At 63.6% G+C, this 22,087-nt stretch overlaps 5 protein-coding genes across 9 annotated transcripts; 4 read left to right on the top strand and 1 right to left on the bottom strand.

The window, feature by feature from the left end:
• Positions 1–92: 92 nt before the first annotated feature.
• LOC120410054 (acyl-coenzyme A amino acid N-acyltransferase 2-like) lies at positions 93–3,298 on the top strand. 3 transcript variants are annotated; one of them, XM_039552583.1, is made up of 4 exons: positions 93–638; positions 1,247–1,716; positions 2,166–2,368; positions 2,646–3,298. In XM_039552583.1, exons 1-4 carry the CDS (start codon positions 124–126, stop codon positions 3,231–3,233), a joined length of 1,776 nt encoding a protein of 591 aa, XP_039408517.1. In that variant the 5' UTR covers positions 93–123; the 3' UTR covers positions 3,234–3,298. The 3 variants fall into 3 exon arrangements, with proteins under 3 accessions (XP_039408517.1, XP_039408518.1, XP_039408519.1); XM_039552584.1 differs by having other exon boundaries at positions 546–926; XM_039552585.1 differs by lacking the exon at positions 93–638 and having other exon boundaries at positions 1,071–1,716.
• Positions 3,299–3,835: 537 nt separating this feature from the next.
• On the top strand, positions 3,836–8,790 carry ZP1 (zona pellucida glycoprotein 1). 2 transcript variants are annotated; one of them, XM_039552580.1, is made up of 12 exons: positions 3,846–4,566; positions 4,714–4,835; positions 4,908–6,519; positions 6,627–6,770; positions 6,860–7,044; positions 7,255–7,352; positions 7,507–7,634; positions 7,704–7,893; positions 7,975–8,125; positions 8,350–8,434; positions 8,516–8,637; positions 8,727–8,790. In XM_039552580.1, exons 1-11 carry the CDS (start codon positions 4,407–4,409, stop codon positions 8,632–8,634), a joined length of 2,994 nt encoding a protein of 997 aa, XP_039408514.1. In that variant the 5' UTR covers positions 3,846–4,406; the 3' UTR covers positions 8,635–8,637; positions 8,727–8,790. The 2 variants fall into 2 exon arrangements, with proteins under 2 accessions (XP_039408515.1, XP_039408514.1); XM_039552581.1 differs by lacking the exons at positions 4,714–4,835; positions 4,908–6,519 and having other exon boundaries at positions 3,836–4,566.
• Positions 8,791–8,928: 138 nt separating this feature from the next.
• PRPF19 (pre-mRNA processing factor 19) lies at positions 8,929–12,861 on the bottom strand. The gene is made up of 16 exons (XM_039552586.1): positions 12,770–12,861; positions 12,453–12,602; positions 12,135–12,211; positions 11,920–12,061; positions 11,760–11,833; positions 11,587–11,649; positions 11,459–11,500; positions 11,299–11,373; positions 11,099–11,174; positions 10,861–10,970; positions 10,567–10,722; positions 10,420–10,489; positions 10,073–10,158; positions 9,691–9,861; positions 9,469–9,574; positions 8,929–9,387 (listed from the first exon to the last, which is right to left on the bottom strand). Exons 1-16 carry the CDS (start codon positions 12,786–12,788, stop codon positions 9,290–9,292), a joined length of 1,515 nt encoding a protein of 504 aa, XP_039408520.1. The 5' UTR covers positions 12,789–12,861; the 3' UTR covers positions 8,929–9,289.
• A 115-nt stretch (positions 12,862–12,976) lies between these two features.
• On the top strand, positions 12,977–15,222 carry TMEM109 (transmembrane protein 109). Of its 2 annotated transcripts, none has more exons than XM_039552588.1 (4): positions 12,977–13,127; positions 13,939–14,166; positions 14,268–14,370; positions 14,455–15,221. In XM_039552588.1, exons 1-4 carry the CDS (start codon positions 13,050–13,052, stop codon positions 14,823–14,825), a joined length of 780 nt encoding a protein of 259 aa, XP_039408522.1. In that variant the 5' UTR covers positions 12,977–13,049; the 3' UTR covers positions 14,826–15,221. The 2 variants fall into 2 exon arrangements, with proteins under 2 accessions (XP_039408522.1, XP_039408523.1); XM_039552589.1 differs by having other exon boundaries at positions 13,047–13,137; positions 14,455–15,222.
• Positions 15,223–15,684: 462 nt separating this feature from the next.
• Positions 15,685–22,067, top strand: TMEM132A (transmembrane protein 132A). The gene is made up of 11 exons (XM_039553141.1): positions 15,685–15,934; positions 16,730–16,938; positions 17,014–17,565; positions 17,642–17,997; positions 18,554–18,712; positions 18,789–18,981; positions 19,051–19,194; positions 19,267–19,469; positions 19,758–20,034; positions 20,243–20,434; positions 20,511–22,067. The coding sequence occupies exons 1-11, from the start codon at positions 15,880–15,882 to the stop codon at positions 21,588–21,590; spliced, it is 3,420 nt and encodes a 1,139-aa protein (XP_039409075.1). The 5' UTR covers positions 15,685–15,879; the 3' UTR covers positions 21,591–22,067.
• The last annotated feature ends 20 nt before the right edge of the window (positions 22,068–22,087 follow it).

Below are 22,087 nucleotides of genomic sequence, written 5' to 3'. Positions count from 1 at the left end.
GCGACTCCGGGGACCGGTGGCTCCAGCTGGGGCCTTCCCTAAGGCATTCCTAGGATCGGAGTGTGCCATGGCTCCTCATTCCCTGCAATTCTCCCTTCTCCAAAGAGGGAATTCCCGTTGGGAATGAGCCCTGGAGCCTGTCACCAAGGAAGGGGACGACAGGGTGTCACACACCCTCCTGTGAGAGGAAACACTGGGAATTCCAGCCCAATGGGGCTGGAAGTGGGAAATCCACATGGATTTCTTCACATTCCTGATTTTTCTTGGCCCGTGAACACCCCTCTCTGCATTCCTGGGGAGGGACATGGCTGGGAGCTGGGATGGGGCGACAAAGGGGGGCACCGGGTGGGAAATGGGGCTGCAGGAAGCAGTGGGAAGCCTTGGAATGGGAATGCCCTGGAGCTTCATCCTGGGGTGACAATTTGTGGGGGGGTTGGCCCACCCATGTCCGGGTTCAGGGGGTGCCGCAGGGAAGGCGGGGACAGGCAGGAATTTCGGGGTGCGGCCGATGCCGGCTGGGCACGGGGTCATGAGGCAGGAGGAGGGCTCTGCCCTCGCCATTCCCAGGTTAATGATTTCCAAGGAATCCTTGAGCCTCTCCCTGTGCAGAGCCCACGGCCCAAGCTGTTCCCAGCAGGGTAAGAGAAGGGGAAGCTCGGGGTTTCGGGGGCCGATTTCCTGGTGGGATGGATGTGGGAGAACCGTGTGTCTCCTCCCAGGGCGGGATTGGGGCCAACATTCCCGTTCCCAGCCTGCCGTGCCTGCACGGAGAGGAGGGAGCGGGGTGCACTTGGGATTTTGGGGCTTGGATCCACACCCCCGCTCCGGCCCCGGGGAGGAGGATATTGGGAGACGGGGCGGGGATGGTGGGTGCTGGGAATGCGGGGGCTGGGAAACACATGGAAAAGGGGTGTCCCGGCTGCCGGGTGAGCTTTGGAGCGGGGGTTTGGGGTCAGAGGGTGCGAGGTGGTAGGGAAGGAGGGGATATAGGGAAAAGGGAAGGAGGGACGGGGATCCCGGAAGGAGGGGACAAGGACCAGGAAAGAAGGGGCAGCGACCACGACGGGGTGGGGACACGGGAGGGAAGGATAGGGACAGGGAAGGAGGGATGCCAGCAGGACTACCTGGACCACAAAGCCCATCCTAGGGGTCCCCCGTGAGGATCCCTGGGGACAGTCCCCTGCCGCCAGCCCCCTCCTGGGCGTGGCAATCCCTGTGGGACACTCGGCGTGATTCCCGTTCCCAGGTGCACCATGGTGGAGGTGACAGTGACACCGCAGTCCTCGCTGGCCGACCGGCCGGTGCAGATCCGGGTGCGGGGACTGTCCCCATCCCAGCTTGTCACCCTCCGGGCATGGCTGAAGGACGAGCAGGGCGAGTGCTTCCAATCCCGCGCCTTTTTCCGTGCCGACGGAGCGGGAGAGGTGGATCCCGGGCTCCATGCCGCCCTGGGGGGCAGCTACTCCGGGGTCTGGCCCATGGGGCTCTTGTGGTTCCTGCAGCCCGACACCCTTTTCCGACGGCTGGTCAAGCGGGATGTGGCCGGCAGCCCCTTCCGCGTCCGGCTGGAGGTGTTTGATGGGCTCTCCCTGGCCCCGGATCCCAAGGAGCAGCCGCTGGCATCCTGCGAGGCCGAGCGCTGGTACGTGGGCCCCGGAGTGCAGCGGGTGCCCATCCGCGAGGGAAGGGTCCGCGGCGCCCTATTCCTGCCTCCTGGTGAGCATCGGGGAATTCCGGGATGTCAAAGCCTTGGGAGCCCTGGGATACCCAGCCACTATTCCCTTGGGATACTGAGGCTTGGGATCCCGGGGATGCCAAGCATCGGGACCCCTGGGGAACAACCTTGGGACTCCTGGGATGCTAAACCTTAGGATTCCTGGGTTGTCTGACAGTGGGACCCCTGGGATAATGGACATCAGGACCCCTGGGTGCTGATCCTTGGGATCCCAGATCTCAGGGTCTTGGGATGCCCAACCTTGGGACCCCCAGGATACTGAACCTTGGGATCCCCAGGATGCCCATCCTCAGGACCCCTGCAATACCCAACCTTGCACCCCCAAGATACTGAACCTTGTGGGCCCTGGGATGCCCAACCATGGAATCTCTGGGATGCAGGACAGCGCCGGTGGCTCCCCATCTCTGACATTCTCCCTGTCTTCCCACAGGTCCAGGCCCCTTCCCAGGGGTCATCGACCTGTTTGGGGGCGCAGGGGGGCTGATCGAGTTCCGGGCGGGGCTCTTGGCCAGCCGGGGCTTTGCCGTGCTGGCCCTCGCCTTCTTCGCCTACGATGACCTGCCCCGGGTCCTGGCCCAGCTGGACTTGGAATACTTTGAGGAAGCAGTGGAGCTGCTCCTCCAGCATCCCAAGGTGAGTCCTGGAGCGTGGAGAAGGGCACCTGTGAGCCAGGATGTGCTGGGGACTGGGGGCAACTTGGTGAGTGGGATGTCCAGGTGACCAGGGTTGTGTCCTGGGGTTGTCCCAAGCACCAGGAACGTCACAGGGACTGGGGATATCCCAGTGAATGGGATGTCCTGGTGACTGGAGCTATCCCATGAGGCCATCCTTATCCTGGCACCAGGGATGTCCCAGTAAATTTATTATCCCTGTGTGTTATCCCAGCTGCCTCCGTTTCCTCTCGCTTCAGGTCCGAGGACCCGGCCTGGGCGTGGTGGGCGTCTCCAAAGGCGCAGAGGTGGCCTTGGCCATGGCTGCCTTCCTGCCGCAGGTGGCGGCCACGGTGTGGATCAACGGCACGGCCTTCCTGCACGGAAACCCGCTGGTCTACAAGGAGCTCCGCATCCCTCCCATCCCCTACTACACCGAGCGCGTCCTGTTCACCGAGCTGGGAGCCATGGACAACTCGGCCATCTTCGCCGACCCCCGCGATCCCGCCTACTGTGCCTCGGCCATCCCGGTGGAGAAGATCCGGGGAAAGGTCCTCTTTGTGGTGGGAGAGGCCGACCGCAGCTTCAACAGCAAGCTCTTCGCCGAGCTGGCCCTGGCGCGGATGCCACCGGAGAGCGGCCGGATCCTGTCCTATCCCGGCGCCGGGCACCTGATTGAGCCCCCCGGATCCCCCCTGTGCAGCAACTCCAGCATCCGGGGCACCCCGAGGCCGGTGGCGTGGGGAGGAGAGCCCCAGCCCCATGCCCGGGCCCAGGAGGATTCCTGGCAGGAGATCCTGCAGTTCTTGGAGCTCCAGCTGGGATCGGTTGCTGCCATGAAGTTGTGAGGGGTGAGGAAAAGGGGGTCGGTGTCACCGGGATTGTCACTGTGGGGAATAAAGTGTCACTGGAGGCTGCTGCCTGTGCTCCTGGGGGACAAAGGCTGCACAGATCTGGGAGGTGTTTGGGAGATTCACTGGAGATACTTGGGAGGTGCTTGGGAGATACACTGGAGGTGCTTGGGAGATACATTATCTGGACACATATACATATGCGTTGGATACATACAGGATATATATTGGACACATGGGATATGTGTTGGATATGTATCAGATATATATTGGACATGTATGTATAGGATATATATATTGGATACCTGTGGAACATATATAGGATACAGCTGAGACACATATTGGACATATATGGGGCGCATATAGAACATCTGGTGGCCATGTATTGGCCCAGCTGTGTCTCTGGGGACGTACCATTCTCTCTGCAGCTGCCCCTGCTTCCCGAGGAGGTTTGAGGGAATCACATCCAGCCCCCGGCTCCTCACGCCTTCCCACCGGGATCCCTGTGCCCCTGGGAGCTGGTGTTACCCCATTCCCCCACCCAGGGCATGGGACAGGGAGTGGCTGTGACCAGCACTCCAGGAAGGGTGGGGAGGGGTTTAACCCGCAGTAAAGATAAATCCCAGGAGGGAAACTTGGGGAAAGGGAGGCGGAGGGAATGCCCACGGAGGACTTTGGATTCCCTGTGGCACTGCCAGCAGGGCACAGCCAGGGTGCAGCAGGGATTTGGGATGACTGACTGATTCCCTCAGACATCACTGGAGCCATGCCACTGTGTCCCCAAGTCCCATGGCTGTCCCAGGAGTGGTGTGTCCAGATGTCACCGCTGTCCCTACCGGTTCTGGGGTGTGGGCACACACCAGCCTTCTCCTTTGCCCCTGGATAACTTGATCCAGCTGGGCATCCCGCCCGGCACCAGCTCCGTTCCCTGTTCACCGGGACAGAGTCTCCAAGTGTGGGATAAGCTTGGTTTGTCCCTGGTCACCGTGACACAGCCACGGGAGGTAACCACAGGGCCGGGGCACCAAGGTCACCAGCGGCACGGGAGCGAGGAGCCCTGGGCAGAGCTCATCCCACGGGATCAGCTGATCCTGATCCCCCCCCCTGCATCCCAGCCATCCGGATATAAATCCACACTGCAGAGCCCCGTGCTTCGGCTGTGCCACCACCATGGGACAGAGCTGCTCCTTCCTCCTGCTCCTCTTCCTTCTGTCCCCGTGGCCCAGAGCCACCGTGGCACTCCTTCAGTACCGCTACGACTGCGGAGAGTTGGGAATGCAGCTCCTGGTCTTCCCATCCCACGGCCGCACCGTCCGCTTCACGGTCCTGGGTGAGTGGGGGGGACTCCCTGGGTCCCCTTGGGGTGCTGGATTCCCTGGGATTCCCCTAAAACCAGAGTCTTCCATGGTGGTGGGATCCCAATGGGATGAGCCCAACCTGGATGTGTCACTTCCCTGTGTCCACGGTGTCCCCCCAGACGAGTTTGGCTCCCGCTTTGATGTGGCCAACTGCTCCATCTGCCTCCACTGGCTGAATTCCAGGGAGGACGGCTCCGTCATCTTCTCCTCCGGCTACAAGGGCTGCCACGTGCTGTTCAAGGTGACGCTGCTGTCCCGTCTGCGGTCCCCTCCAGCGGGATGGGGGTGACTGTCCCTCGTGTCCCCCCCACAGGAGAACCGCTACATCCTGCGGGTGCAGCTGGAGGAGCTGCTGTCCAGCGGGATCCCAGTCACCTCCTACGAGGTCAACATGACCTGCCCCAAGCCAGGTGGCTCTGAGATGATCCCAAATGGAAACCGGGAGCGGGGCCGGGACAACGGAGTCCTGATCTCCCACACTGGCCTCCTGCACCGCATTTCCGAGTCCTCCCTCACCCGCGCGGAATCCCAGCTCTCATCCCGAGATCACTTGGAGCAGGTTCACACTGTGGGACAGCACCAGACCAATCCAGAGCTTCCCGGGATCTGGCACCATTCCAGTCCGGCTCACTCGGGGTTTCTGTCCCAGCCTAGTGGGGTTCGTCCCATCACCCAAATCCAGGGAAGCTTCATCCACCCGGGAGTGCAGCCCCCACAGCCCGGGGGGCAGAGCCAGCCAGGGATCCTTCGCCCGGTGCTTGTATCCCAAAACCATCCCAGTTTGGTGCATCCTGGGGGTCAGACCCAGCCGGGACACCTGCGTCCAGGCTTTGTATCCCATAACCAGCCTGGGATGCTGCATCCTGGGGGTCAAAACCAACCGGGGATTCGCCCGGGGTCAGTGTCCCATAACCAGCCTGGGATGCTGCATCCTGGGGGTCAAAACCAACCGGGGATTCGCCCGGGGTCAGTGTCCCATAACCAGCCTGGGATGCTGCATCCTGGGGGTCAAAACCAACCAGGGATTCGCCCGGGGTCAGTATCCCATAACCAGCCTGGCATGGTGCATCCTGGGGGTCAAAACCAACCAGGGATTCGCCCGGGGTCAGTATCCCATAACCAGCCTGGGATGCTGCATCCTGGGGGTCAGAACCAGCCAGGGATTCGCCCGGGGTCAGTATCCCATAACCAGCCTGGCATGGTGCATCCTGGGGGTCAGAACCAGCCAGGGATTCGCCCGGGGTCAGTATCCCATAACCAGCCTGGCATGGTGCATCCTGGGGGTCAGAACCAGCCAGGGATTCGCCCGGGGTCAGTATCCCATAACCAGCCTGGCATGGTGCATCCTGGGGGTCAGAACCAGCCAGGGATTCGCCCGGGGTCAGTATCCCATAACCAGCCTGGGATGGTGCATCCTGGGGGTCAGAACCAACCAGGGATTCGTCCAGGGTTTGGATCCCAAAACCAGCCTGGGGGTCAAAACCAACCAGGGCAACTTCGTCCAGGGTTCGTATCCCAAAACCCTCCCAGGGGCCAAAACCAACCAGGGCTTCGCCCCGGGCTTGTATCCCACAGCCAGCCTGGCTTGATCCCCACTGGTGCCCAGACTCCAGCAGGATTCCTGCGCCCGGGAGCTCAGCCCCCAAACCAGCCGGGAATTTCTCGTCCCAGTCATCACTCCAACTCCCAAACCGGGCTCCAAGGCCATGCCGGGCTGCTCCATCCCGGCCATCCCAGCCCGGCTTTTGTGCGCCCAGGACTGCCGTCCTGGCCGGGTTTGTTCAGCCCTGGACTCCAGGCTCAGCCCCAGCTGGGCCTGGGACGCCCAGGGCTGCAGCCACAGCCTGGATTGCTGCATCCTGGGATTCACTCCCAGCCCACCCTGTTGCAGTCCACTGTGCTCTTCTACCCCTCAGCCGGGGCAGGTAAGGTGGGGAGATGGAATGGAGGGATACCGGGACAATGGGAAATGGCCTCAAGGTGCTTTTCCAACCTAGATTCCATGCTGTGCCCCCTCTCTGCTTCCCTGCAGGCATGCAGCTGACACGGGAGCAGTGCCAGGTGCCGGTGGGCCGGATGGCGTGTGTGGCTCCACAGGGACGGGATGGATGCCTGCAGGCCGGATGCTGCTATGACGACATGGACCGTGCCACCCCCTGCTATTACGGGAATACCGGTAGGACACCCGGAGGCACATCCCAAAATCTCTCCCCGGTGCCGGGAGAGGGTGCTCGGGGGTGACGGAGCCTCTCCGTGGTGTCGCAGCCACTGTGCAGTGCCTGCTGGAGGGACACTTCGTCCTGGTGGTCCCGCGGGGAATGGTGGCCCCGCCATACAACCTGGACAGCGTGCGGCTGGCCAGCAGCCAGGCGGGGTGTGAGCCCCTCCACATGTCCGAGGCCTTCGTCATGTTCCGCTTCCCGGTCACCCACTGCGGCACCACCGTCCAGGTAGGGTGGGAAAACCCCAGGCACAGCCCAAGGTGGGCATGGTGGGGTCCCTTCAGGATAGAAGTGGCCTCCAGGATGCTCCCAGTCCCACATTTCCCCCTCCAAAACTTCAGGATAAAGAGCTCACCCACAAGCTGCCTCCTGCCTCAGATCCTGATCCATGTATCTCTCAGGATGTTTCCCTTTCCCGTTCCCGTGTTCCCCGCACAGGTGATCGAGGACAGGCTGATCTATGAGAACCAGCTGATCTCCACCATCGACATCCAGGGATCCCCCCGCGGCTCCATCACCCGGGACAGCGTCTACATGTAAGTGAAAATCCAGGCAGAGAGCCCGGAGTCCCCCTTGGATTCACCCACTCCTCGCTCCTGCCACGTCCTTGGTGGTGTCCCCACAATTTGGGCTGAGGGGGCTGATGGAGGATTTGGGAGCCTCCCACTTTTCTCTCCCTCTTTTCCCCAGTCTCCGAGCTCGGTGCATCTACAACGCCAGTGACCTCCTTCCCTTGGGAGTGGAGGTGGCCGTGCCCCCCACGGCCGCCCCCCTGGCCATGCCAGGCCCGCTGGGGCTCCAGCTGCGGATCGCCACCGGTCAGTGCTCCCTACCCCACTCCCCATCCCACTCCCCATCCCGCTCAACCCCTCCCAACATTCCTGCAGATGAATCCTACAGCTCCTACCACCCTGTGGGCGACTTCCCCCTGGTGAGGGTGCTCCGGGACCCCATTTACGTGGAAGTCCGGCTGCTCCAGAAGACGGATCCCAATCTGGTGCTGGTGCTGCACCACTGCTGGGCCTCCCCCGGCTCCCACGCCACATCCCAGCCCCAGTGGCCCATCCTGGTGGAGGGGTGAGTGGAAAAGGACGGGAAGATGGAACTGGGGGGGGGGAATATCACTGTGCTGACACAGTGTCCTCATTTCCTGCCCAGGTGTCCCTTCCAAGGGGACAACTACAGGACGCGGCTGATTCCAGTGGGTCCGGCCTCTCCGGAGCTGCCCTTCCCGAGCCACTACCAGCGCTTTGTCATCTCCACCTTTGCCTTCGTGGAGACCTCCGGCATGGCTGTGCTGGAGGGGGAGGTGAGGGGGATCCCCCTAAATCCCTCATTGTTGGGAATCCCTCAGTGTTGGGAATCTCCCATCCCAACACCTACCCCTGCTCCCAGGGTGACACCCTTTTGAGAAGCTCACGCTGCTTTTGGGAGTACCTCAAGGTTTGGGGGCGCTTTGTGGGGGTCCCTTGAGGCTTGTGGGGACCCTTTTTGGGGATCCCCAGGTGACGCTGGCATTCCCGTGGCTCCCAGGTGTACATCTCCTGCAGCGCTTCCGTGTGCCACCTGGCCCAGCCGGAGCCCTGCCGGCCCTCCTGCCAGCTGGGAGTGCCCTCACGTGAGTCTGGGAGCCTCCAGGGGTTTGGGGGGGATCTCTGCATGTCCCCCTCTTCCCAAGCCAACCTGCTGCTCCCCACAGGAGCACGGAGGTCTCTGGGGGACAGGAGCACAGGTGACGGCGTGGGGACAGTCACATCCCAGGGATGCGTCATCTTTCCCAACGTTCCCAAGGGAGGGGGAACTCAGCAGAGAGGCTGAGGGGTCAGTGCCTTCTGCTCCCTAAAAACCCCTTCATCTCAAAACCCCCTTCATCCCCTGAAGTTATCTCCTCCTCCTCTTCTTCCTGACAGCTCCTGCCTCTACCCAGATGCCGCTATCTCTGGGAAAGCTGGAAAAATAAACCAGTGCACAGCACGGCTCTAAGGGTGGTTTGTCCTTAGGAGGGGGGAAAAAGGGTCCCTCATCCCCATTCCCCAACTGGAAGCAGCCACAGCCTCCCAAATCCCACCCTGCTACACCCCAGCCCTTCACAGGAGCCTCTTCCAGGTGGGATGACAGGGAATAATTCTTTATTTCCATACTGAAACTAAGTAACTGCTTACAAAACCTGCGCAGTGCTCCCTTCCCTCCCTCCTTCCACACATCCTGGCCTCAAACTTCCACCAGCACCGGGATTGGGGTTTTTTTGTCAAACCAGTTACAAGCACAAAACAATCTAAAGGCAGAAAACACACGGAATTGGGGAAAAAAACTAAACAATAAACTCATGGAGCCACGGGGAAGGCGATGTCTGACTTCCCCTGTGCCAACAGCTACAACAGAGGGGCTTAATCCCACTTGGATAATCCCACACGGATATTCCCACCCACCTCCCACCCCGAATCCCAAAAAAATGCCAGCCCCACTTCCAGGGCTACAGGCTGTAGAACTTGAGGCTCCGATCCATGCCTGTGGAAGCGATGAACTTGGCATGGTGGCCAAAGGCCACTCCCGTGGTCAGGCCGCTGTGCTCTGGGGACGGGAAACAATCCACAGTCACAATTCCGAGTGGATTTGTCCCATTCCCACCCCGGCCACTTCCATGATTCCCACCTGTGAAGTGGAGGATCTCCGTCCACTGCTTGCAGATGTAGATCTGGACGTCGGTCCCGCCCAGCGCCAGGTAGGTCCCGCTCTGGTCGAAAATCAGGGATTTCACCTGCGGAGAGGAAGCACAACGAGGCGTTGGGAAAGCTCCAAACAGCCTTTTTTTGGGATGCCACAACCCCTGGAGCAGAGGGGCCATGCAGGGAGGGAAAAAGGGACATCGCACACCTCGAAGTTGTTATCCAGCTGCAACGTCTTGAAGTTCTTGAGCTTCCTCAAATCCCAGAGCTTGACCGAGGAGTCGTCGGCTGCCGTGGCCAGGTAGTATCCGTTCTCGGAAAAGGCGATGCTGGTGATGGGGCCCGAGTGTCCCGGGAAGTTGGCCACGTTGGTGCGTTCCTGGGGATAAGGTGGTCAGAGGGAATTGCGGCACTGGAATGCGCCATCGTTCCCAACTGACCTGTGTGGTCACGGTGCCACCAGCGGCTGCTCTGGAGCTGGAAGCTTGGGATTTTTGGAGAAAACTTCCAAAAATGTTCCTCAAAGTCCCGCTCCTTGGGACTGATCCCCAAACCACCCCCTGTTCCCGCACATTCCCATTAGCCCTCACCTTCAGATCCCAGATCTTGATCTGGGAATCCATTGTTCCCGTCCCAAAAATGAGCCCATCTGGGTGGAACTGGGCACAGGTGAGAGCTGTGGAGACAGCGGGAGACTCAGAGGCTTGGGAAGACTGGGAGGGCTGGGAAGACCCTCCAAAAGGGCTGGGGGAGATTTGGAAGGCTGGGAAGGCTCAAGAGGGTTGATGAGGTTGGAAGAGTTGGGGAGATTGGAAGGGTTGGGAAGACTCAGGAAGGTTGGGAAGGCTACCCAGACACCCCCCCCCCAAAAGGAGTTCCCATGAACTCCAGGAGCCAAGGGATCCCCAGGATGGGGATAATCAACTCCAGGCCTTACCACATCCAGAGCTCTCATCCGTCACCTTGGTGAGGACGCGGCCTGTCTGGATATCCGAGAAAGCCCAGTACTGGGAGAGAGGAAGAGTGTTGGATACGGAAGGGCTGGGAAGCAGAGGTGGGATCGGTGGGACGGGGAGGGATTCACCTGGTCATCCGAGGAGCTGAGCAGGTAATCACCCGTGGCGTGGAGGCTGAGCCCGGTCACGGAGCCCTCGTGGGCACGGACCACCTGGACACAGGAGGCGTTGGGAACGGACCAGATCCGGATCGTGGCGTCGGGAGAAGCCGAGAACACCAAGTCCTACAGCAGGACAACACGGGAAGGTTCACACGGGAAGAATTCAGCTCTCCCAGAGCTCCCAATGGGCGATTCCACCAAAGAACGATGCCGATATCCAAATTTGAGGCATCTTGGAAGTGAGGGAAGAGCCGGGCACACCTGGGATGGGTGGAAGACGACGCTGGTGACCTTCTTGGTGTGGCCTTTGAGCGTGGCCAGGATCTGCTCCGAGCTCTTGTCGAACACGATGACGTTTTTGTCGGCCCCACCTGGAAAACCGAGAGGGAAGCGCTGGGATGGGAGTGTGGGGCCAACCCACAAATCCCCTTCAAATTCCTGGTAACAAAGGGAAGGACACCCACTCCCAGGTGGGAAATCCCCAGGAAAGGTCCCTTACCAGTGAGGATCTTGTTGGTGTCGGAAGGACACAGATCCAAGGCAAGGATTCCCGGGATGCTGGCACTGTGCAGCCCCTGTGTGAGGGAGGAGCCCGCCACGTTAACGCCACCGGCTGGAAAACGCTCCCAGAGGGAATCGAGAAGGGATTCCCAGCTCCATGGGAAAAGTTTTCCAGTCCTTTCCCATCCAGGCACTCACCACGTGCGAGGCCACCTGCCGGTACTTGCTGAGTTCCTCCGGCTTCACCAGCTCCTCCGGGACCGTCTTGCCCCTCTGGAAAAAACAGGGATAAATGTCAGCCTTTGCTGGAGCATGGCACATCCCAGCTCCCATGGAATCCTTGGAGAAGGGCACTCACCTTCTTACGCTCCGTGGTCAGCACCGTCGCCTTGTCTTGGAGCTGGAAAACAAGCAGAGGGTGGGCACAGACCAGGAATTCTGCCAAGGAAAGGTGGCAAGAGGGACACATGGAAGATCCCCCCTTACCTTCTGGATGATCTCCGGGGTCATTCCCGCCAGCTCTCCCAGATCCATGGCCTCGCCAGCGCCCTGTGAGGTATGGAGACACAGGGAATGCGGAGAGGGAATTGGGGCGCAACGAGTGGGAAAAGGGTTGGGAAGGAGCAGGCCAAGGGCCGGGATGGGGAGCAGGGACTCACGGCCACGTTGGGCTGCGCCGATGGCACCGCCTGGGGCACGATGAGCCCGGCCTGAGGCTTCAGCGTGGCCAGAGCTGCAAGGACACAACAAGTTTAAGGGGAAACCGGGATAAAGCACTTCCCAGCGCCCCTTCCCGGGACTGCCACGCGTCCCTGTCACCTTCTCTGGCGGCAGTGACCTCCTTGGTGAGGCGGGCGATGACCCTGCAGGCAGCATCGTGCTGGTACAGGGCGTGGGACAGCTCCTGGCGCGTGGTCTGCAGCTGCTGCCGCAGCGTGAAGCTGTGCAGCATCACGGCATCCTGCCGGGAAGCACCGGAGTCAGCCGGGGATCGCCGGGAGCCCAGCCCCGCGCCACGCCCCCCCGGCACTCACCCACTCGTCCTGCAGGGCTTTCAGGATGGCCGGGATGCTGGTGGCCGAGGGGGGTTTGGGGCGGATCGGGTGCGCGACTGGAAGAAGGGCGGGCACATCATCCATGGCCTCCATATCCCTCTGGATCCCCGCGCTCCCACCCCCTGCCTTTATCCCTCCCTTTCCCAACCTCCACAGCGGAGTTCGGCATCTCACGGCCACCCTCAGCAAACCCCAAAACACCTCGGGCGCCGCCACTCCCGACCCCGGAGCCGCTTCCTCCGGGAGTGCCGCTGTTCCCGGGAGCACCGTTCCCCTTTCCCATCCCGGCCCCGGCACCTTTGATGTCGATGAGCTGCTCCTCGGACAGGGGCTGGTTGTTCACGGGGTCGGTGCCGTTCTCCGCGATGTACTTCTCGATCAGCCGCCGCTCGTACACGTGGTTGGACACCGGCGACACGCACGGGTGCTCCGGGACCTCGTTGGAAACTGCGGGGTAAAACGGAGGGATGGGATGGGACGGGAGCGGGGCTTCGGGAACGCCCTGCCCGGTGATCCCCCGGTGACCCCGGCTGTCCCCGCCCCGCAGACCGGGGTCCCCCATTCATTAACGACCCCGCCCCCCCCTACCGCGGTCGCTCTCTCTCCGCACTCACTGGAGCAGATGAGCGCCATGGCGGAGGCCAGGCGGTCGCGGCGCTCCGGTTACGGCCCCGCTGCCCTTCCGAGGCTGTTTCCGGTTCTCCTTTCCGGTCCGGGGTCCCGGTTCCGGTTCCGGTTGGCGCGCGCGGCCCCCCCCGCGCCGCTCCCGAGCGCTCACGCGGGCGCCGCCGCCGGAACCGGAAGCGCTCCCGGCATCCCCCGCGCTCCCCCCGCCGGCGGGAACGGCGCCTCCCGGCGTGCACCGCGCGCCGCCGCCCGCCTCCGGGTGTTGCCATGGTGACCGCGTTCCCGGCATGCACCGCGGCGGCCCCGGGGACTACAGCTCCCGGCGTGCCCCGCGGCGGAGCGGAGGGAAGCCCCGGTGAGGGGGGGGTCGGGGGGGACCCCGGGGTGGGGGGTGGAATTCGGGGAAAATCGGGGGGAAATCGGGGAAAATCAGGGGAAAATGGAGAGAAAAATGGGCGGGGGTGGTCCAGGGGGGGATAGGCGGGGTGAGGGAGCCGCGGTGGGGGCTCCGGGGGGAGTCGGGGGGATCCTGCGGGGTTGGGGAGGGACTGTGGGAGGTGGGTACAGGGGGGACTTGGGGGGATTCTGAGGGGATCAAGGGGATCCTGGAGACCGGGGAGATGTGGGTGGGGTGCGAACAGAGGGATTTGGGGATCCAGGAGGGGTTTGAAGGATCATGGGGGGATTGTGGGGGAATTGTGGGGATCGTGAAGGGTGGAGAGCCCTGAGGGGGGGCGGGCACAGGGGGGATCAGGCGTTTCATGGGGATGGGGGGAACTGGGAGGGGCTGGGCACAGAGGGGTTGGGGGGATCCCCAGAGGGGACTGGGGAAGAGTGGGGAGCTCGGGGGCTCTCGGGGGTGGCAGTGGTGGCTGTGTCCCATCCCAGAGCACCCCGCTCCCTCCTTTGGGAAGGGGTGCCCCCCCTTCCCAGCCAGGCCCAGTGCCCTTGGCCATGTCCCCGCTGGCTCTTGTCTATCCCAAAAATAGCCGGGACACCCAGGCCTGTGCTGGGGGGGGGGGGGGGCGGGTGTGGAACTTGGCTGTGGGGCCTCTGCCCTCCCCTCCCGCTGGGGGGACCCCAAAACCAGCAAGCGGACCCCAAAACCAGCAGGGTTTCCGCCTCCCAGCACCCCCAGCTCTCCTTCTCCCCACAGATCCCAGGACCCAGGATGGGGAGTGCCGTGGGGCACCAGGCCCTGCTGGCCCTGCTACTGTGGATCCCGTTCCTCATGGCATCAGCGGGGGACGGAGGCAAGGATGGCCAGGAGGGGGTCCGGGGACACGCCGCCACCTCCGATGACCTGCTGCTCCGGCTGGGAAGATCTGCTTGGGACACCCTGGAAAACTGGGTGGGACCCCAGCCCCTGCGGATGGTGGCAGAGGTGGGATCCCGATTCCCAAACCTTCCCTGGAGTTCCTTGTGCAGGGACATGGGGCTCTACGCCCTCTTTTTCCACTCCCTTATCCCCATCTTTCCCCGCAGAGCCTCTCCGCTGTCCTCTGGATCGTTTCCTCCGGGATCTCGGCGGCCCTGACCACGCTCTGTGGGATCCTGGGGGATCTCCTGGCTGCTTTCAGCATCAATGGTGAGTGGGATTCACCCCGTGGGACAGCTCCCACCCCCATTCCCGGTTCCACTGCCACCACTGACTCCCAGATCCCATTCCCAGGCCACCAGCTGGTCCGAACAGTGGTGCTGGCTCCCGGAGAAGTACAGAGGGTGCTCCTGTGGGCAGTGGCCGCCCTGGTGGGATCCTGGGTGCTATCACAGCTCCGAGGCCTGCTGCTCCCGCTGCTCCGCGGGGTGAAGGTTTTCCTTTTCCTCGCAGCCTTCCTGCACGTGGCCACTTCCCAGGAGAGCCCCACAGCGCAGGCGGGAATGCTGCTGGGCCTGTGGGTGCTCTATGCTCTGCTGGGCAGCCTGGTGGCATCCCCGGATCCCAGCTCCCGGCTGGATGCGGCCGTGCGGAGCCTGGAGTGGAAGGTGGAGGAGCTGCGGCGGCGCCAGAAATTCGGGGGGCCCCGGAACCGAGAGGATTGAGCCCCCCTAAAGCTCTCCCAAAGCTTGGCTCTGTTATCCCAAGCATCCCAAGCATGTGTCCCCCCGCACCCCCTCCTCTGCTTCCCAGTTCTCCCAGGGGTCCTGGGAGCCCCCAGTCCCTCTGGGAGCACCCCAAAATCGGGGGCTGTGCCTCACCACAAGTGCCTTCACCCCAAAAGCCCCCACGAGCCTCAAATCCGGGAGAAGAGCTCCCATGTTCCCTGCTCGCCAGGAATGTTGTCCCAGCCCAGCTGGCTCGGGGTGCAGAGGGGATCCCATTCCCCATCCCGGGGCCTCTGCTCGTTTTAGGGTCCCCCCACTGTCAGGGTTTGGGTTTTAAGCTGCTTTTTAAACGGTTTTGATAACGTGGTTTGGAATAAAGACGGATTTATCCGGCCCAGCCCCACTGCTTTCCCATGGGAAGGGGGTCAGGCTCAGAGCTGGCCCCCTCAGTCCATCTGGGGGTGGGAAAGGAGGAGGAGGAAGAGGAGGAGAAGGAGGGTGGTTTATCCATGCCAGGATCCCACTGGCCTCTAGCTGTTCCTGCTGTGCTTCCTGCTCCCTCCGTGCCCCTGGCCATGGATGTCCTCATCCTTCCCATGTCCCCAGTATCCCTGGTGGAACAGGGGGAAGAATTCCTACCCTCCTGCCCTGCTCCGGGGGTCTCTGTGTGGCCTGGGGTGTCCGGTGCTGGGTGGGGATGGGAATGGGGTGAGGAGCAGGGATAGGGATGGGGATGGGGAGTGGGATGGGGAATGGTATGAGGATGGGGAGGAGGGATGGGGCTAGAAAGGCGGATGAGGATGGGGCTGGGGAGCAGGGCTGCGAATGGGGAGCGGGGTGGGATGTGCCTCGGGCTGTGGAGCAGGAGCCGGAGCGCCGGGCACGGCCGGGCTTTAGGACCCGGCGGGACGAGGCGGCGCCGGTGCCGGTCCCGCCCCGGCCCCATTGTCTGGGCGCGGGGGCGGAGGGACGGGAGGCACCGGTGGAGCGACGGGAGGCACCGGCGGCACCGGCACCGGCGGCACCGGCGGACGGACCGAGCCCCCCGGCCATGGCTCCGGCGCCCCGGCTGGCGCTGCTGGCCGCCGCCCTGCTCTGCCCCCTGGGTAAGTGGGAATGGCACCGGGAATAGCATCGGGAACGGCGCCGGGCACCGGGAACGGCACCGGCACCGGCCCCGCTCCGCAACCCCCCCGCCGTCCTGCTGGGATCCGTTCCCGCGCGGTCCCGCGACCCGGCTCGATTCTCCGCTTTCCCCGCGTTCGGGGTCCTTCCACTCCGCCGGGATCTGCTCCCTCCGGGATCCCGGGAGTCGGGGCGACCTCAACCCCTCCCCCCCCCCCCCTTCTCCTTCCCCGCGTTCCCCGGAATCCGCGCCCCCTCCACCGCCTGGGATCCCGAGGGGGTCACCCGGGGAACGTGGGATCCGCTGGGATGTCGAGGGGGGAGTCTCCCCGCAATCCCCACGGGAACCCGCCGCCCGAGGGACTCCCGTTCCCCCCGGATCCCGGGATCTGCCTCGCCTCTCCCCGCACACCTGATCGCCCAGGTGGGATCAGTTCCCGGCCGTGAGGAAGCGCTGCCCGGGCATCCGGGTGGGATCTGCTCCCGGTGATGAGGGATCCCTTTGATCTGGGCACCACGAGCCTGGATCCCACCCTGCAGGATGCGGTTCCAACCCTCTCCCCGTATTCCCGCAGGGAACAGCCGGGGCTGGGAGAACTTAGTGGCCCCTCCAGTCCTGACACAGGGATGGGGTGACCTCAGAATGGGGTGGCCCAGGAAAGGGGGTCACCCTGTGTGGTGCCACAAAGGCGGGCACAAAGACCCCCACTTGCCACCCCAGCGCACCCCCTTCCCGCTGTGTCCCTGTGGGATGTGGCACATCCTTGTCCTTGCAGTGAGGGGTGACGGGGACCCCCCGGATCCCGTGTTCCTGCCGGTGGAGCTGGAGGTCCTTGGGGTGCCCGAGTCCTACCGGCTGCAGAGGGTGGATCAGGATGTGGCCCCCAACTCTTCCCTGCACACCCGCTCCGAGACATTCCTGCTGCTCCGTGCCGGATCCCAGCCCCTGGTCCAGGCCACCTACCCCCCGTTCAGCACTCGCCAGGTAACCGGGACCCCTGTGACCCCTGGGCCACCCCAGGGTGTCCCAGGCCCCGCCACCATCCCGGTGTCCTTGCAGGAGGTGCCCATGGAGAGCGCCCCTGGCTCAGCAGCCTGGGCCATCCGTGCCGTGTCCCTGGAGAGCTCCGTGTCCCCCGCCGAGCCCGTGGCCCGCGTCCTCTTCCATCTGCAGGGGCCTGACTGGATGCCCGGGAAGCGGGATCACGCCAGGGTCTGGGATCATCCCAAGGACTGGGATCACCCTGAGGTCCGGGACCACCCTGGGGGCCAGGGTCACCCCAGGGACTGGGATCATCCCAGGGAGCAGGACCACCCTGGGGTCCGTGATCACCCCAGGAACTGGGATCACCCTGGGGATCATGACCACCCCAGGGACCAGGACCACCCTGAGCAGCGGGACCACCATGGAGTCCAGGATCACTCCAAAGACCGGCACCACCCTGGTATCCACAATCACCCCAAGAACTGGGACCACCCTGTGCAGCAATACCGCCCTGAGAACTGGGATGCCCCAATGGATTGGGATCACTCCAGAGCTCGGGATCTCCCCTGCGTCACCCTCCATGCCCACCAGCGCGGGCGGGTGGCCCGGGGGACGTGTCACCTGCAGGTCAGTGCCACCCTGGGGACCTTGGGGACCCACAGCTCCCCCCCACCCTAATCCTGGGATCCCCTCTCTCCTCCAGGCCCCGCTGGGTGTGTGCGTAGTGGAGCTGGAGATTCCTCCACGCTGGTTCTCCCCTGGATCTCTCCATTCCCACCGGAGCCACCGGCGAGATTCCGACTCCATGGAGCCTCCGGAGCGCCCGGAACCGGCTGAGCTGCGCTACAGTGTGGGGGAGTGCGGGGACCGGGAGCGGGAGGCTCCCAGATTCCTGGGAATGCTGGAGCTGCGGCTGGGAGAGCCGGAGCGGCAGCAGGAGGTGCGGCTGGACGAGAAGGTGCTGCTGCGTGTCCCCAGTGTCCCCCTGCGGCCTGGGCAGCGCTTCACAGCCACCATTGCCCTGCGCCACAACTTCACCGCCGACAGCCTGACCCTGCGGTGAGAGCGGGGACAATGGGGACACTGGGACAGTGTGGGAATCTGTGTGACATTGTGTGGCAGTGTGTGGCATGGTGTGACTGTGAGTGACACTATGTGGCAGTCTGTGACATTGTGTGGCAGTGTGTGGCTGTGAGTGACACCGTGTGACTGTAAGTGACACTGTGTGGCTGTGTGTGACATTGCGTGGCAGTGTGTGGCAGTATGTGACACTATGTGACAACATTTGGCACCATGTGACACTGAGCGATATTGTGTGACAGCATCTGACAGTGTGTAACGCCATCAGACCCTGTGTGGCATTTTGTGACACTGTGTGACACTATTTGGCACCATCTCACAGTATCAGACACTGTGTGACACTGTGTGACTGTGAGTGACACTGTGTGACACCATCTAACAGGATCTGACACTGTGTGACACTGTGTGACTGTGAGTGACACTGTGGGGCACCGTCTGACACCATGTGACACCATCTGACACTGTGTGACACCATCTGACACTGTGTGACACTGTGTGACTGAGTGACACCGTGGGACACCGTGTGTCCCCACAGGATCAAGGCCAAGAAGGGCCTGCAGGTGGTCTCCGTGCGCCCTGCAATTCCCAGCGCCTGGAGCGCGCACCTGGAGCGTTCCCGTGGTCCCAAGCACTCCACGGCCGTGGTGATGTGCCGGCGGCTCGGGGACATGCCTGCCATCCCTGACAGCTCCAGGTAGGGAATATCCCAGTGCTCCCATCCCAGCGGGAATTGCGGGTTGCTCCACCCTGATCCCGGTGCGCTGCCGCAGGGTGTCTGAGCCGGCTGCGTTCCTGCACCTGGATGTGGCTGTGGAAAACGGGACAGGGGGACTGGCGCCAGCGCGGCCCCTCACGTGGCAGGTGGAGTATCCTGGCCAGGATCCTGAGGCGCAGAAGGACAAACTGGTCTGGGAAATCCAGGTGTCGGAGCGGGACATCCGCGCCCTCGTCCCGCTGGTGCAGGTGGGTGCCCCCATCCCGTTCTGGCCCTCCATCCCGTGGAAGCGCCTGCTCATCCCGCCGTGCTTCCAGGAGCTGGAGATCCTGAACACGGCGCCGCTGACTGGGATCCCCCGCGTTATCCCGGTGAAATTGGTGGCTGTGGAAGCAGGGGGTGGAGTGTCCGAGCTCACGGATCCCGTGGGATGCGAATCCGCTGACAAGCAGGTGCTGCAGGTGAGTCCTGCTGTCCCCTCGTTATCCTGCCTCACCTGGGAGATTCCTATGGAATTCTATGTGCCCTTGCAGGTGTCGGATTCCTGCGACCTGGTGTTCGTGGGGGGCAAGGAGAGCCGGGGGGCGCGGGGGGCCCGCGTGGATTTCTGGGCGCGCCGGCTGCGGGCGGAGCTGAGCTTCTCCGTTTGGGCTCCGCTGCTCCCACTCCGTGTCCAGCTGGGAGATCCCGTCCTGGAGCAGCTCCGCGGCTGGAGACTGCCTGGGGGGCCTGACAGGTGAGGCCTGCGGAATGGGATGGTGGGAAAAAGGGGAGACAGGAATGGGGCGGAGAGCTGACATGTGGGGATGCATCGCTGAGTCCCCATGTACTCCTGTGTCCCGGGATTCCCATCACCCTTTCCTGGAATCCCTATCACCCTGTGCCATGATCTTCTGCCCTGGGATCCCTGTTCCCCTGTCCTGAGACTCCTGTCACCCTGTCCTACAATCCCTGTTCCCCTGCCCCTTGGTGACACTTGTCACCCCATCCTGGGACTCTTGTCACCCTGTCCCGCTGTTCCCAGTGGCACGGTGGAGTCCGAGGACCCCGCAGAGGAGCCGGAGCGGCGGGCGCGGGGCTGCCGGCCCCAGTTCCAGCGCACGGGGCTCCGTGTCCTGGCGCACTTTGTGGCCCACCCTCTGGATGGTGGCCGTCACCTGTCCTACCTGCCTGGCCCCGAGTGGCTCCTGGATGTCACCCACCTGGTGGCCACCCGGACCCGTGTCCAGGACCCACGCGTGGCCTCGCTGGAAGAGGGGGCCGTGGTGGTGGGCCGGGAGCCCGGAGTAACCTCTGTGGAGGTAAAGGGGGTTGTTTGTGGGAATTTGGGGAGTCCTGGGAGGATCTGGTGGTGTGGAAAGGTTGCAGGGATGGAGTTGGGGGGCTGGGAATGATCCCAGAGGGAGCTGGGCAGGATACAGAGGGGGAGGGAACTGAGGGGCTGGGACAGGATGGGAAGGGGACACAGTGGCCGTGAGGAAGGTTGGGGGACTCACAACGTGCTTCCAGGTGCGCTCCCCGCTCTCCGACGCCATCCTGGGGGAGCAGACGCTGGTGGTGTCCGAGGAGAAGGTGACGGTGACAGAGCTCCGCGCCCAGGTGGTGGCCGGGCTCTCCTTATCCCTACGGACACAGCTGGATCATCCTGGCATGGTCACCGCCACCGTCCTGGGGACGCCCACCCTGCAGGTCCTGAAGCAGGTGAGATGGGTGGGGGATCCCCTCGGTGTCCCTGGTGTCCCCCAAACCTCTGCCATCCCGCTTGTCATCCCGCCAGGAAGCCACGCTGTCCGTCTGGCTGTCCTTCTCCGACCGCACGCTGGCCCCGCTGGAGCTCTACGGGTGGCACGACGTGGCCTTGACCGTGACGTCCCTTGACCGCGCCATCGCCACTGTCAGGGGGTCCCCTGGGGCCCCCGCTGCCCACCCCTGGGTGGTGGCCGAGGGACCGGGCCGGGGGGCCCTGCTCCAGCTCAGCCTGCACCCCCCGGATCTGTGCCGGCGTGGCCGGCACCGCGCGGCCACCCTGGCCACCGGCACCGCCTGGCTCGAGGTGGGGGTCCCCTCTCCCGGGAGCCCCCGGCCCTTCCCGCGGGCTGAGGGCGCCATGTCTGGGGAAGCGGTGACCGTGGGACAGAGGGACCCCGCGGGCGTGGGGCCGGCAGCCACCAAGCTCCAGGGGTCTTCCTCGGAGGAAGACGAGGAGGAAGGCTATGGACGCAACCGCGCCGGCATGGAAGAGGAGGAGGAGGAGGAGGAGGAAATGGTGAAGGCTCCGGAGCGGGTGACCGACCTGGAAATCGGGATGTATGTGCTCCTGGGAGTCTTCTGCCTCGCCATTTTCATCTTCCTCGTCAACTGCATCTTCTTCGTGCTCCGCTACCAGCAGAAGGAGCTGCCCGAGCCGGGTGGGGCCCCCTCGGCCCCACAACCCCACAACTGGGTCTGGCTGGGCACTGACCAGGAAGAGCTGAGCCGGCAGCTGGATCGGCAGCAGATGGATCGGCAGCAGCTGGATCGCCGGCAGCCAGAACCCCTGGCACCCCCGGGCCCCTCCTGCGGCTGCGGGAGTCCCCCGGGCTCCGGCGAGGACGGGGCTCCCCCCGGCTCCCCGGCTCCCGGAGCGCCGCCGCCCCGCAAGGAGGGATCGGCTCCGGGCGGCGGCCGCAGGAAGCGGGTGGAGTTTGTCACCTTCGGTCCCCCCCGCGTCCCCGAGGAGCCTCCCCCGGCCGCCCCCCACGTCCAGTCCATCCTGGTGGCCAGCGAGGACGACATCCGCTGGGTGTGCGAGGACATGGGGCTGCGGGATCCCGAGGAGCTCCGGAGCTACATGGAGAGGATCCGCGGCAGCTCCTGACCCCAAGGGGGCGACTCCCGGACCCCCCCAATTCCCGGGCAAACCAGTAAGGGCCCGACCTCCTCCCCGTGCCGCGCTGGGGGGACACCGACCCCCCCTTCCCAGCGGGATGTGCCGGGGACCACTGGTGGCCTCCTGGGACCGCCCCGAGGCGCCCACAGAAGGTGAGGGGGAGGGGGGGTCTCCCAGCCCCGTCCTTGCGGGATCCCGGCGGCACCGGGGAGGAATTTGGGATGCTCTTACTGCTTTGGGTCTCATTGCGACATGGTGTTCATAGTGGTGATGATGATGGTGGTGATGATTCCTGTGGTCTGATCCCGGGGAGGATCCCGTATCCCCCCCACCTTCACCCCGGCCACCCATCCGTTTTGTACACATTTTTTTACCGGGAACGCCCGGGAAGGGGCTGCCAGGGACTGGTATTTATGGAAAATTTTTAATTCTGACGTTGTTACAAAAATAAAGTATTTAAAAAAAAAAATTGGCAGTCCCCTCCC

The sequence above is a fragment of the Corvus cornix genome, chromosome 5 (assembly GCF_000738735.6).
Source record: "Corvus cornix cornix isolate S_Up_H32 chromosome 5, ASM73873v5, whole genome shotgun sequence".
In the NCBI taxonomy this organism is placed as follows: Eukaryota; Metazoa; Chordata; class Aves; order Passeriformes; family Corvidae; genus Corvus; species Corvus cornix.
The sequence above is the reverse complement of the archived record's forward strand: the minus strand, read 5'-3'. Positions and strand labels throughout refer to the sequence as shown.